Genomic DNA, 13,574 nt, shown 5'->3' with positions numbered 1-13,574 from the left:
CTATTTCTATTTCAGATGCTAATACTTTTTCCAATTTAAATTCAAACAATTCTTGAATAATGTCATCAAGGCCTTGCCTGAGAATGTAATAACATGAAAATTAGTTTTCCTCTGCTTTATTTTCATTTGTGTGTCCAATAGGAATATTTATACACACAAGTGGTAATATGGATAATCACACATCACATCTTGTAGTGCCTGATTGATGGCGAGGTAAGAAGAAATGTCCCCCTGTCTCTGCCCCTCCTACTTCCCAACCCAGACCATTGCCTAAGTGGCAAAATTTTGGATCTAAATACTTTTAACGACTTTTCTGAAAAGCCAGTAGAAGAAATGCTGCATTTGTAGCAAGGGGCTTGGTTTCTGTTTTGAAGTTATTTTTCCAAATATTTTACAGAGATTAAATAACTCAGAACATTGTGACTGAGTCTCTGCTCTTTACCAAAGGAGAATTGATTGTGTCCTCGAATGCCTTCGTGTCCCTTGGGCTCTCCTGTCACTTGCCGGCATTCTCATTTGAGTCTCTGTCTTAGAGGCTTAAGAGGGGAGAGACTCTTCCATCTGTTCATCCGGGCCTTGAAGACACTGTGACGGCGGGGGAGGCTATTACGCAATTTGTTAAGTTGCGAGAACCCGACTGCATTGCATCCAGGACCTGTTCGATGGGAACACTTTTCTGGTCTTGAAAAACCTTCTGCTGCAGTTGAAGCTAGACATGAGGCTTTACTGCCACCTCATATGCTTACCCCTGATAAGATAAGGAGAGGAAATCCTAAGAATTCTACGTCTTCTCTGAAACCAGCTCTAATCAACAATGGGAACAATCATGACTTCACTTCCACATTCATATTTTATTCCATCCCAGGCACAGCATAAATATAATAGAAAGACACTTTTTTTTCCTGTTAGTTAAATAAACAAGACACCTTTTTTTTTTTTCCTATTAGTTAAATATTTTCAAATGGGTTTGCAGCTATGGCAGTAAGTAGGGGGCAGGTAAAATCGAGTATCCCAACAGCTGTGCAAGTGCCTGAATACTTCTGGGCTGGGGTTTCCTTGTGCCATAATTAAATGTAAAAAAAAAAAAAAAGAAGAAGTATTATAGAAATATATTCAAAATGGAAAGTGTTAGTTTTCTGGAAAAGTGTGGACCATTTTGTGTGCCCAAAGGAAAAGCTTGTTGAGGACATAATAAATGAGATGGTACACTCGCGTGCTTGCACTTGTCAAAGATAATTTGAGATGTTACAGTATAATGTGAGAAATTGAATTTAATTCACAAACATATTGTTCCCTCAAAGGAAGGTAGTGCATAAAAGATCTCACTGTATGCTAGAATGTCTGAAATATAGACACTGTAAATATTTAAGATATCTTATGCCCTTTGATAAAGTGCCCCCATAATTAAGCCAAAGTGATTTCTTTTATTTACTATAGCTAAATAATGTTCCTTCTTGCTTCATTCTTTTTCCCCAGTATATCAAAAATAATATTTTATGATAAATATCAGTATATATTTATTGGCAATTTATTTTAAGTAAATATTAGCCGTAGAAATATGTTCGAAGAGCCTAGGGTCTGAAATACTTAAATCTCCCACATAACAACACTACAGAATCTTAGCAGTAGTAAGAAGACTTCTTTGTAACACCCCCAGGATGTCGCTACCTCACTCTGCTACTCACTCACGTACTGAAGACCTCTGCTGGCATGAAAACGTGCGGTAGGAACGTGGGTCCCTGAAACATGCCTGAGTCCGCCATGTTACCTCTAGTTTAGGATCTGTCCCCCTTACTCTGAAATCTCCTCGCACTCCTCGGGAATCTGGTACTAGGGATTTGTAGATATCCTCAAGAAAGGCCTGGTTAAGGCAAAGGAGTGCTATTTCCAGAGAAATACTGTCTGACCAGCCCCGGAAAGGCCTCTCAGACTACAGTGCGCCGTGGGCAGGGCCCAGTCCTCTAGCTGGGAGGTGCAGAAGTTTGATCTTACAAAATGCCAGAGCTGAGTGGGCTGGAGAAAGCTGACTTCTGCAAAAAAAAAAAAAAAAAAGAAAAGAAAAAGAAACCAAACATACAGAACGTCACAACCAATCAATTTAATTCCTATGAAATATGTAACTGTCAAACGGATGAGGAATCTTTGTGGTCGTGTAGGCTACACAGAAATCAAATTATTTTAAGACTGTCCAGAGAACAGGGCATCAGAGTAAGGGAAACAGGTTGACTGAGAGAACGGGGAAGCAGCATCAGACCTAATAGCTTTGTGCCTCGGCTTCTGCAACGGGACTCGAGGTTCTCCAGTTCAGGTTGGCTTCTCAGGGCAACACCGCTCTGGAGAGCCCTTGAAGAGAGAACATGACTTTCAGAAGCTCCTTGGCCAAGCTCTAAGCCTTGTCCCAGGAAGCATTCTTTCCTTGGGTCCATGGGTAGTTTTAGGCAATTTTATATTGTCCCGTTTCTGCTTCAGTCCATAATGTGTTGTTTTCAAAGATTAATTCTCTGAACGACATCTTCTTTCCAGCTTTTGTGGAAGAAAAAGTCAGGGATAATGCTACACACGCACACACACACGCACACTGGGCTATATTGATTTAAGGCTCTGAAACGCCATGCCCAGCTCTGCCCCTTTTCTACCCACTTCCCTCCCTTGAGTTCTGTTAAGTTAAAACCTTGCCAGTCCTCATTCCCCCTGTCTCTTGCCTCCCTCCCCGGTCTCTTCCCCTGAGTGCACCAGCACAGAAACAACGCATAGAGCTGTCTGTGCGCTAGAGCTACCCACTCCTGTAGCCCTCGACTAGGGTGTTGACTCGCAATGGGCATGCGATCCTGTTAGCTGTGCTGCAGTTAATTCAGATTACACCAGAAATGTCTCTTAAAAGGGTCAGGATCCCTTTCAGAATAAATCATTTGTGAGCATTCAGTAGGAAACTAGTTGAAGGTTTTACACAGAAACAGTTTCTACCATTGCCACAGTCTCTTTTAGCAGAAAGGGCACAACCCCTGCCCTAAACCTCTTTTTCAGGAGAGGACGGAGAAATGGATGTCTACGTCATCAGCCACTGTACGAAACATACGTACTTCCAGTTATCATTTTTAGGTGATTTTAAATCTTTAAGTGCTTCAGGAGTGCTCGAATACCGAGGCATAAACATCGGGGTCACAAAAACTATCATCCACACACATATTTGGTTGGAATATTGGATTTTCTCTGTCTCTATTCTTAATATACTCAAATCTCATTTCTAAAATACGTCTGTCGCATTACTAGAAGTGGTTATATATTCAGGTTTTCAATCAACTGGTTTACTTGGTTGGATTGACTATAAATTTGTTGACATATATTGATGATACCGCATTTTCTTGCTCAGGGATCATTTCTTTTACTCATTTATTTTCAATCTCTCTAACTTTCTTATTTGACAGTGTCCTACAAACAGCAGAACCGAGCACTCCAAGCCCAGAAAGACTGGTGTAAACTAATTAGCAGACTTTATGATGGGAACTATTCCCTCACACATGATCATCCTGTCTGGATAATGAACTTTGAGAAAATCTCTTGTTCCTACCACACTAAGGCAGCAACCTCACTCAAACAAGCTCTTACTTTGCCCTTGGACTTTGGTCTGTAATTGTGAACATGGTACAAATCCAAAAACAAAAACAATATGGGGCTAGGGATGGAGTTAAAAATGAAATAGCCTAAAAATGGATTTTGAGTTAAGAAAATTCTTGATCTTCTTTTGCAACTGACAAAAAGAAAAATAGGCCTAATAAGGTATGTTTGAAAAATGCCTTGCCCGAAATCATGATGTAAATTGAAGTGTAGGGAAGTTATAGGAATTCTCCTGCCTGCAGGTGTGCGGAAGCGCTGGAGGGTTACTAACAAACACGAAAGAGAAGCGTTGACTCGTTTGTTATGGGGAGAAGATCCAGAAGTGAGAGTGAGAACCAGTGCTGGTCTGTTAGGGCAGCCGTGGGGCTTGCAAGCCCCGCTGTGAAAGTCGCTTTAAACTGCACGTGCGTGGTTCGGCGGCGCTAGCTCACCGCCTCCTGGCGAGCCTCGCCTTCTGCACGGATTCGTGAATAACCACGAGCCGTCTCAAGGTGCATCAGAATAGCGGCACCGTCCCGCTTCTGTTTTGGTCACATATTCCCATATTGGAAATTTCACCCAACATTATTTATTTCAGTTTTTGTGTGTTTGCTCATTATAGCTGTCATTTGTTACCAAAAACACCATGACATAAAGCTCTGAAGTACCTTAGAAGAGTGGGAGAAACCGAAAGAGAAAACTTGGTGTGTTTTTAGTCTTTTCTGTGCAAGTGGTTTTTCATTTTAACAATATTCATCGAAGTCGAAATAGGATACAGACAAAATGTCACCTAAAGAGGTAAAGAGACACAAATACAGGACAAAGGAATGATTTAAAGGCCATGTCCAGTCTCCCTAGCATACTTAAAATAAATCCTTTATTAATTTGAGTTGTGATTTGAAATATTACCCATCACACACACACGCATAAATATTCCTACACGAGAAAGTGCTTACCGGATGTACCAATATGCTGCAAACTTGAAAGTTCTGCAGATGACTAACTAGATCTTAAAACGTATAGATACTTTCCAGCTCTGCTTAAACATAAATAATGCATTTATACGATTCACCCGTATTAAAGGTATTTTCTCTCCTGATGAATATATGCATCATCTATGACTGCCAAAAACTGTAAGGATGCATCGTAATAAAAGCTGTACCTCTGTGTGAAATAATAGGAAATAATTTAGTTCATGAAAACAGTAATTCATTTTTAATCTTCCATGACCGCTGCTTTCATTACTTCTCTTACCGTGGGATTGAAGAGTTTCTCAGATTGAAATCAAGAAAATTATATTTTTCATGTATTTAGGCAAGAATTTTAAAGTTTGTCGAGTCAGGTCATGGATTTTGGAAAAGATTCAAACAAAGGCAAAACTTGATATTACAAAATGAATATAATCCAAAGACTACTTAGAGATGGCACTACAAATAGGAAGCACATGTATTGGGGCTAGAAGGTCAGGAAAAATATCTCGGCATCTTCGTGGAGACATAAGAAAACAAAACTTGTTAACGATGGAGGACAGGATTCACTTTAGACGACAAATTCTTTCCTTTACCGTAAAGTTCAGCTTTCACGTCACATTGTTAACACAGGCATGCTCCCATGCACTGGAACACACTTAGAGCTTCCAATATGTGCTGTGTTAGTATCTCCATGAATGATTGTGAAAGAACGTTTCTCTTTCAATAGCTTTATTTTGGCAATAAGAAAATGCGTGGGTGCTGGTAGAATTCCCCTTCGCAGTCCACGAAAAAACCCTGAAAGAACACGTCTGTAGCAATTTGCATTTAGTTTTGGAAAACGTCTGTTTAACAACTGAACATGGCCCTATTTTAACTTTTAAGCTCCCACACTGAGAAAGTATCAAGGTATTGCAGCAATTTAATCTTAGGGACATTATGCTGGGCTTTGAAATTCGAAAACTAAGATAGTTCTTGAATTATTTTATGATCAATGTACAGTCTCCACACAAGGAAAATTAAAGCTGTCTGCCAACTCTTGGAAACATCACTGGCCATTAAAGATGGAAGAAATTGCATAAAAGCATGAAAAGCACTGGGTAATTTTGCAGTTTCATCTTTAAACACAATGAGAAGATGTGTCTTTCAGTCCTTCTCCATTCTTCTGGAGCGTGGCCTTTCCGTTCTTGCCCTTTTAAATATCTTCGCCTGCTATGGCTTTGCCTCTTGATGTACTGGTTGATCTCACTGAGCTAGGAAAGTATTTACAAGGGGTGCCTGCTTTTATCTGTATTCACAGAGAATGCTAACAAGTTAGAAGAAAGTGCAAGAGAACACCACATACCTTGCCCAGAGCACTACAATGGCTTCTGCATGCATGGGAAGTGTGAACACTCGGCCAATATGCAGGAGCCCTCTTGCAGGTAATGTTTTCGCTCTTTAACTTTATACTATGTAAACACAGAGAACTAAATTCTGGATGATTGCAAAGAGTTGCACAGCACTCTGCCCGACTGGGTGATCAGCAGCAAAACTTTCACTGCCTGTCCTGCACACATCCACCCCGCCCCCACACACAGACACAGACACACACACACACACGCATACGCACACACAGACACCCACTAGAAAACCATGAATTGTACGTGCCTTACATACCCGCAGACCATGTAGCATATCGTTATGGATACTCTTCTGGTAGAATTTTGAATTGTACTTTGGGCACTACAAGCTTCTCAGAGACTCAGGCTTCTACAGACATAGGTAGCTCTTAGCATATAACAGGTGGTCAGTAAATATTTCCAAAATGAACGGATGAGGATTTAGTGCACATGAGACAGCATTGTTGCTTTGGGGAGGTCATCTTTTCCAAAGTCATGCAGGTGTTGTAATTAATATTATCAGTCTTGGTTTTGTTAGGCGCTTACTCTTTTCTCCGGATCTGCTATCTACCAGCGTCGTGTATTGAGATTATTAGCCACACTTCTACTGATTCTAACTCAGTTGAGACGCAAAGAAATGGCTCGTCTGGACTTAGTTAATAAATTTGAATATCTCCCGAGTATTCATGAATAGAACATAATCATTGAGATGGTAAAAAGATGGCGAAGCCAACGTGGAAAAACGAATGTATTTTTATTAAAGGGATCTGCAAGTGGCACATGATGGAAAAGGTTGTGTATTGTTACACAGGGAAAGGAGTTTCTCTTCTCCTCTTCCTCCTCCTTACCCTTTCTTCTCTCTCTCTCTCTCGCCCAAGAACTGTCTCCCTTTTATATTTCCCTTAACTGAATTCACTGACACCTTCCAGTGAAGCCAGGGAGAGCGAACAAAACTGAGCGGCTTCTCCCGCTGCCCCGCCATCCTTAGCAGGACCCCCATTATTAAACCCTGCAAGACAAAGAGGAGAGACCCCAAGCTGTAGAAATTCCAAGGGAATACTAAAACATTTGCACAAAGCCAGTGACAAGTTGACCCTTGTTGGTATTGTTACATGAACACTTTCTTCATTTCATTGTCAAATACTAACTTTAACACGCAGATGGTCCACTGGAGCTCTCTGAGGGGGGTCGAGGCAGTGAGAGGCGGCACTCTTTCTCAGATGAATACACATGGGTTTATTCTGTGAAACTCTAGTGCCTACACCATAACTACTTTTTTCCTACTGAGATTTAGCTCTCCAACATAAGGAGACAACTTTATGATTGACAAATTAAAGAAATCACTTATTAGACCTTGGTCTAAACATTTTTTCAACATGTATTCTCACAGTAGCATAGAGAATGATTTATCCATAAATACATAAATAAATAGCCCCATTTTATACCCATATCCTCAGAAACAAACTTTTTCTTGCAATCATGTAGACTTAGCTTGATTAAAGAAGGAGTTAAATAAAATGTGAAACTCTCCTGAAAAAAGTGTAGAAAGAATTAGCATTTCCGGACATCTCCTCTCCCTGTGTGTCATCCTTACAAACTGTACCAACCTCCTGTCCTCAAAATCTTATTATAAGTATAAAAGAAAACCTCACATCTTTGAAACCAAAAACACAAAGAAATAGTGTGGAAAACAAATAGTCGAAACCCATATCTACAAAATAGCTTTTTTTTTTTTAAAGAGGGAAGCAAACAGCCATGACTTCACAGTGAAGATGAATGTGTACAGGCTCTAAAAAATGTGTCCCACGGTGACAGCTAACTGGGCACTGTCATTTCTTCCAGGTGTGATGCTGGTTATACTGGACAACACTGTGAAAAAAAGGACTACAGTGTACTGTACGTTGTTCCCGGCCCTGTACGATTTCAGTATGTCTTAATCGCAGCTGTGATTGGAACCATCCAGATTGCTGTCATCTGTGTGGTGGTTCTCTGCATCACAAGGTCAGTACCTGTGCCCAGATAAAGGGATGTGTCGCTCCTTGCCTCACTTAGACTACTCTAGGCGGGAGTCCCTCCGCGGGCTCCACAGCTGTCTTCTCAGGAGCCCTGTTTCCCCATCATAACAGCACCTGAGTAGCATCGATGTTCATGCTGGGGGGCTACAAAGTGTTTTCCTCATTTTTGCATTTTGGTGAGGATCATTTATTTTTGAAGCAAAGATCTGTTTTTCTCCACCGTGTGATGCCAGTCTTTGTTTAAATATGCTCTTCCGTTTAGCTATAGAATGTCAGTCTTCATTCAGACTACTAACAGACTATTTAGACGACGGTGTGCCGAAAGAGGTGGGAAGTGATTGTGCCCAAGGCCTAAAAGAGTGTTAAAGGACAGCTTTCATTTATGGTGCCTGCATTTCCAATTACAGCTCTGATATCATCACTTTTAACATATTTGATGTAAACAACAGGTATATTTTTATCTTAAGTTAAAACAGCTTTTAATCACAAAATTCAAAGAAAATAGCTACAGTAAAAAAGATTACGTTGTAGTACATGAAAACCTTTGATATATGGAAACATGAAGCAAAGATGAGAGCAAGCGTTTATAACAAACCCCCAGTACAGTCGAGTGGTAATTGTTTCCTGGAGAGCTAGACTGAGACCGAGCGAGAGACCCCATCCCGTTTCACTAGGAGAGAAAACCAAGGTCAGTCAGTGATGTCGGACACTGGCTGGGCGTAAAGGAGTAGCCCCGGTATGTACTCGCTTGACTACATCCGTGTGTGAGTTCCAGCAGCCAAATCTGTACTATGCATGCCTTGTCTAACCCGAAATAATACTGAAGATTCTTCTTTCTAACCTGATTTCACTCTCCCTGAGAAAAAAGTTCCAAGAAAGTTTTTCAAGGTTTTTGCCAAATTCACAAGACATTTAAACTTTCATTCATTTGTACAGCTCTACAGTAAATCAGAATGTTTCCCCCAAAATTATTTTTCTAAAGACAAGAAAATAAGAGAAAGTATCGTTTCTTTAGAAAATAAAAGCCATAATACATCTCGTAGCTGTACCGCACTATCTTCTTTGAGGACAAGTGTGGCATTTGCTCTTGAAAGAGACAAAATATGGTTCATAAATCCTTGCCGGGCCTAAAAGCTTAAGGGAAGATCACCGACTGAAGCTTTGCGCTGCTCAGAGCCAAGCTGAGCTCATCAACTAGACTCTCACGTTTAGATGCCAAGTGAGTCAATGGATTATATTAAAATAGATTCTAGGGAACATAAAGATAACTCAAGAAACCAAAAATACTGAGTATAAAGGAAAGATAGAAAAGAATCTAAACCCAAGACATGGTGCCATATTATTCTCAGGGCCTTGAACCTTCCAGTCTGTACGCAATGTCAGTACAGGAAAAACCAAATTCCGTGTAGTAGATCTAATCTCATGACAATTGGACTTGCTACCTCCTGTACTGACAAAGATCAAAACTTTCAGTACTGTAGCAGATCTTCTCGAGTTTGTTACTAATCACGATTCTGTCCCCATACATTAGGAGAACAGCTAGAGAGTAGTTTGTTACTAATCACGATTCTGTCCCCATACATTAGGAGAACAGCTAGAGAGTACGCAGGGTCCTCACCCACCAAGCATTGTGTGTGGGTATGTTAGATGTGCGTGTTATCACACGTGCATGTACACACACGTGCACATTTAATAACACATGAAGAAGGAACAGTGATCCCTGTTTTCAAAATCGGAACCTGGAGGTCTGAGAAGTGAGCAAATTGCTAAGTGTACACGGCGAAGCAATAAGGGCAGCCCTGGGGTCCGGACGGCTGGTGTCCGGTCTGTACACTTAAGCCCTGCTCACTCCGCCCCTCGGCTGGCCATGACGCTGTGTGTTCCGACGCTCAAGACAACCGAAACTGAGCTCCAAATTAGAAGGAAGCCATTGTTTCAAGGCATGTGCCCATTTTCATTTTCCAATTAAAGCAAAACAAAGCTTATTCTCTAATTACCTTGGAGGAAGAGTACCTGAGCTGCGTGAGTATTACTGTAGTGCATTTTGTGAAGCTGTCTTAGGATGTCCGGGTCTTCCAAAGTCTTTCCAGGAGTCACACCAGTCACTAAGCCACACTCTCCCCAGCATGGATTCGTTCTATTCACTTGAAAATGTTCTACCCAGAAACCAGATGTTCCACCTGGGCCATCTGCCCCTCTTCAAAGCCTCCCCTTTTCCGGCCACCTTGACCACACTTGTCTGTCAAGACCTATTCCAACATATTTTATATTTTGCTAAAAGATCGACACATTGCACCGAGCAGAAATCACTTCATTCTCTTCAATTTCTTTTAATTTCTCCATCACCTGGTCGCTCTTCCTTTCTCTCTTTCCCTCCTTCCACTTTCTTTTTTTTCCTAATTGCTTCCCCTTGTTTTTATAATTTTAGTCAAACATCTGCCCTCCTTCTAAATACAGCATGTGTCATAAAAATATAGACACATAGAGACATGCTCTGGAATGAAAAGAGTTGCCCTGTTGAGAAGATGGATTTTCATCTTTTTGTCTCCAGCTCCCACTTGCTGGGAATGGGACTTTCATCTCCAAGTTCATTTTGACAGATCTACCATACTAGACTCTGTAAAATATATATGTATACACACACATATATATTTATTCATATATGAACATGTATATGAATAGATAATCTCTGATACCATCTTATAATAATAGGATTTTATATGAACTTTATATTTTTTTCTTATTTGCATCATCAAAGCATTCATTTATTACAAGAGAAGACACCAGACCAGAGCTTTTAAGATAATTTGGCTGAATTTAGCTTTTTATAGAAGTGAAATAGTTGGCACCAATTTATGTCTTCAGCTTATGGTGTTAATATAGAAAAATGATACCAGCCTGAACCAAAACAATATCTCTTTTCATTACATATCAGATATTAAGAGTTGGCTCATTCTCTGGTTGGCTAGGATTTAAACTTATAGCACTGAAATGTCAATATAACATTCATCCTGAGGACATTTAAAATATAAAATTGTTGAAGACATTTAAAGTGAGATTAGATGAGCTCACAACTTGCTTGATAGCCTTCTGCTGAGTCATTCTTGTGCTTATGAGGAAGTGCGTGAGGACCAGATAACTGTGTCCCCTTCACCGTCTGCCTCTGCTCTTCAGTGCTCCCCAAAAGATGCTTACAGACAACGGCGAGGAGAAGCAAAAAAAAAAAAAAAGAGAGAGAGAGAGAGAGAGAGAGAAAGAAGGAAAAAAAAAAGAAAGAGAAAAAAGAAAGAAAGAAAGAAAGAAAGAGAGCCTTCTAAAATATCCCAGCTTCTACCAATAATAAATCCTTTTGTCTGAAATATTTTAACAATGGGCTTAATCCACAACTTCACTCTGTAATTGTAGGACCAAACTTCAGGTAACAGCACTGGACTAAGATTTGTAAACTTTCCAACCTTCTAGGAAATGCCCCAGAAGCAACAGGATTCACAGACAGAAGCAAAACACAGGGCACTACAGTTCAGACAACACAACAAGAGCCTCCACGAGGTTAATCTAAAGGGAGCATGTGGCACGGTGGCCAGACTTCCAAGAGCCGGGACTGCACAGTCCAGTGTTACAGACAAAGGAATAAGACAAGCGGTCTGCACATGTTGCCTTGCATTTGTGGTAATCGACACCAATGAAAACATGTACTCCAGCTATATTTGACTACGTACGGATATATTTGAAATAGTATACATTGTCTTGATGTTTTTTCTGTAATGTAAATAAACTATTTATATCACACAATATAGTTTTTTCTTTCCCATGTATTTGTTATATATAATAAATACTCAGTGATGAGAAAAAATTGGCCGTCTTAAATTTGCGGTATCGCAGACCTGTAAATAGAATCAAACTGGTACAATCTGTACAGGTACCAATATTTCATCTTCCCCCACATCTTGAGACAGAGCATTCATTTATACAGGACTCAGTGGCTAGGTTTTGAGTGATTCCAAGATCAAGGGAAATGATGGTTATTGGAAAAGAGAAAAAATAATTTACTTTATATCGAGTGAGGATAAAATATTTCAGATCTTTGAATCATCTCTATTTCATCAACTTTCTTCCCTGGTCTTCCATTTTCATCCCCAGAGCTGAAAAATCTCTGGCATATAAATTAAATCAAAGAAGAAGGGGAAGGAAAGTGTTTTATAACTCATAAAAGAGAGGGAAAGAAGATATTGGTTTTTATTTGGAAAGCATCTTAGAATCTCGCTGTTAAGTGCAGATACCTGAAGGGTCGGGAACAAGTTTCATATCAGGAATACACAGAGCACAAAATCTGTTCCACTTAGGTGAGTGGAATTAAGAACTTGCAGAGAAATTTAATAACCTCATTAAAAGTGAAACACCAGAATCATAGATTCTCAGAAGCACCTTGCTACGTTTATCGCGTAGAGTTCTTGAAAAAGAAGCTAGAATGGCCACCAGATTCCTTATGAATGAAGAGCTGTATGTCTCCTGCTGACCCGTTTTTTTGAAGTGGAACTATAGTGACGATGATAATTCATTAAAAAAACAGAGAACTACATTGTAAGCATATTTAAATGCTGGGATAAGAAAGCAAATTAATCCCATAACATCTAAAAGAACTTAGTGATCGGAATTCTTGAGCATATAAATAGATATGATCACTTTGGAAAGAAATAAAATATAAAAATTCTCAAAAAAATAAGAGATGAATAACAAATCCAATAATTGCCTTACTCTTACTTAGTTCTCCCAAGCTTTCTGTGGCTAATATAGTAAATCTAGAACTTTCTTTGCCTCCTTTCAGTGACCTCCACATAGACTGAAAGGAACAACACTCCTGTGTCCAAAAAAAAAAGACAAATATCAAATCAACACATCCTGGATATAAAATATTCAGTGAAAAATGGGTTTCCTGAAGTGATATTTATGATATTTATAAAAACACTTTTTAAAAGGTGACAATCTGAACAAGATTTAGGACTCTGAAACACCTGGTTTTCTAGGTTAGTCGGCACTCTGAAAAGTGTGAATCTATGGGCATAATCATCACGCAAGTGTTTCCATAAATCAGTCTTGTGCTGCTTGCACAAAACAAACTCCATTTAAACTTGTGCATGGAGCTTTGGTTTGGTTAACAAGTGCACAGATAGGCCAGCAGCGATCTCCCCTGTAAGACAGTAGCCAATGGCAAACCCTTCCACCTACGGGAAGAGTGACACGCAACACTGTAGAGCTTGGTAGAGTTTAAAAGAAACAGCAAGTTCACCCACACATCCCTGTTGAAGAGTCTGAAATGACTCGCTTTGCTAAATATTGGCATGCTATTCTGCAGGATTTTTTTTTATCAAAGAACCATAAACCTAAGGGTTGGAGAAGTCCATGGGGTTAACAATACAGCGCATTCCTGTTCACTTCCATGCTTTCCTACCACATAAAGGAAGTCCTTTTAAAAGAGACATGGTGAATCATAAATGAGCATACACCGTGGGCCAAGCCCCATTCAAAGTCTTAGGGAAATATGCGTGAAACTGGGTCTCTACTCTGAAGGAACTCACAGTCTTGTCCTGACAGATACTCACCCAGCCTCTAATTGC

The 13,574-nt window shown here is 39.9% G+C and overlaps 1 protein-coding gene across 1 annotated transcript in view; it reads left to right on the top strand.

The window, feature by feature from the left end:
• TMEFF2 (transmembrane protein with EGF like and two follistatin like domains 2) overlaps positions 1-11,751 on the top strand; it is a 227,909-nt gene extending 216,158 nt beyond the window's left edge. The window contains exons 8-10 of the mRNA XM_044241197.1: positions 5,863-5,986; positions 7,787-7,945; positions 11,422-11,751. Of these exons, the coding sequence (XP_044097132.1) occupies positions 5,863-5,986; positions 7,787-7,945; positions 11,422-11,518 (380 nt within the window). The 3' untranslated portion in view covers positions 11,519-11,751. The remainder of the gene's footprint in view (positions 1-5,862; positions 5,987-7,786; positions 7,946-11,421) is intronic.
• The last annotated feature ends 1,823 nt before the right edge of the window (positions 11,752-13,574 follow it).

This window comes from Neovison vison, chromosome 3 (assembly GCF_020171115.1).
Source record: "Neovison vison isolate M4711 chromosome 3, ASM_NN_V1, whole genome shotgun sequence".
In the NCBI taxonomy this organism is placed as follows: domain Eukaryota; kingdom Metazoa; phylum Chordata; class Mammalia; order Carnivora; family Mustelidae; genus Neogale; species Neogale vison.
The sequence above is the reverse complement of the archived record's forward strand: the minus strand, read 5'-3'. Positions and strand labels throughout refer to the sequence as shown.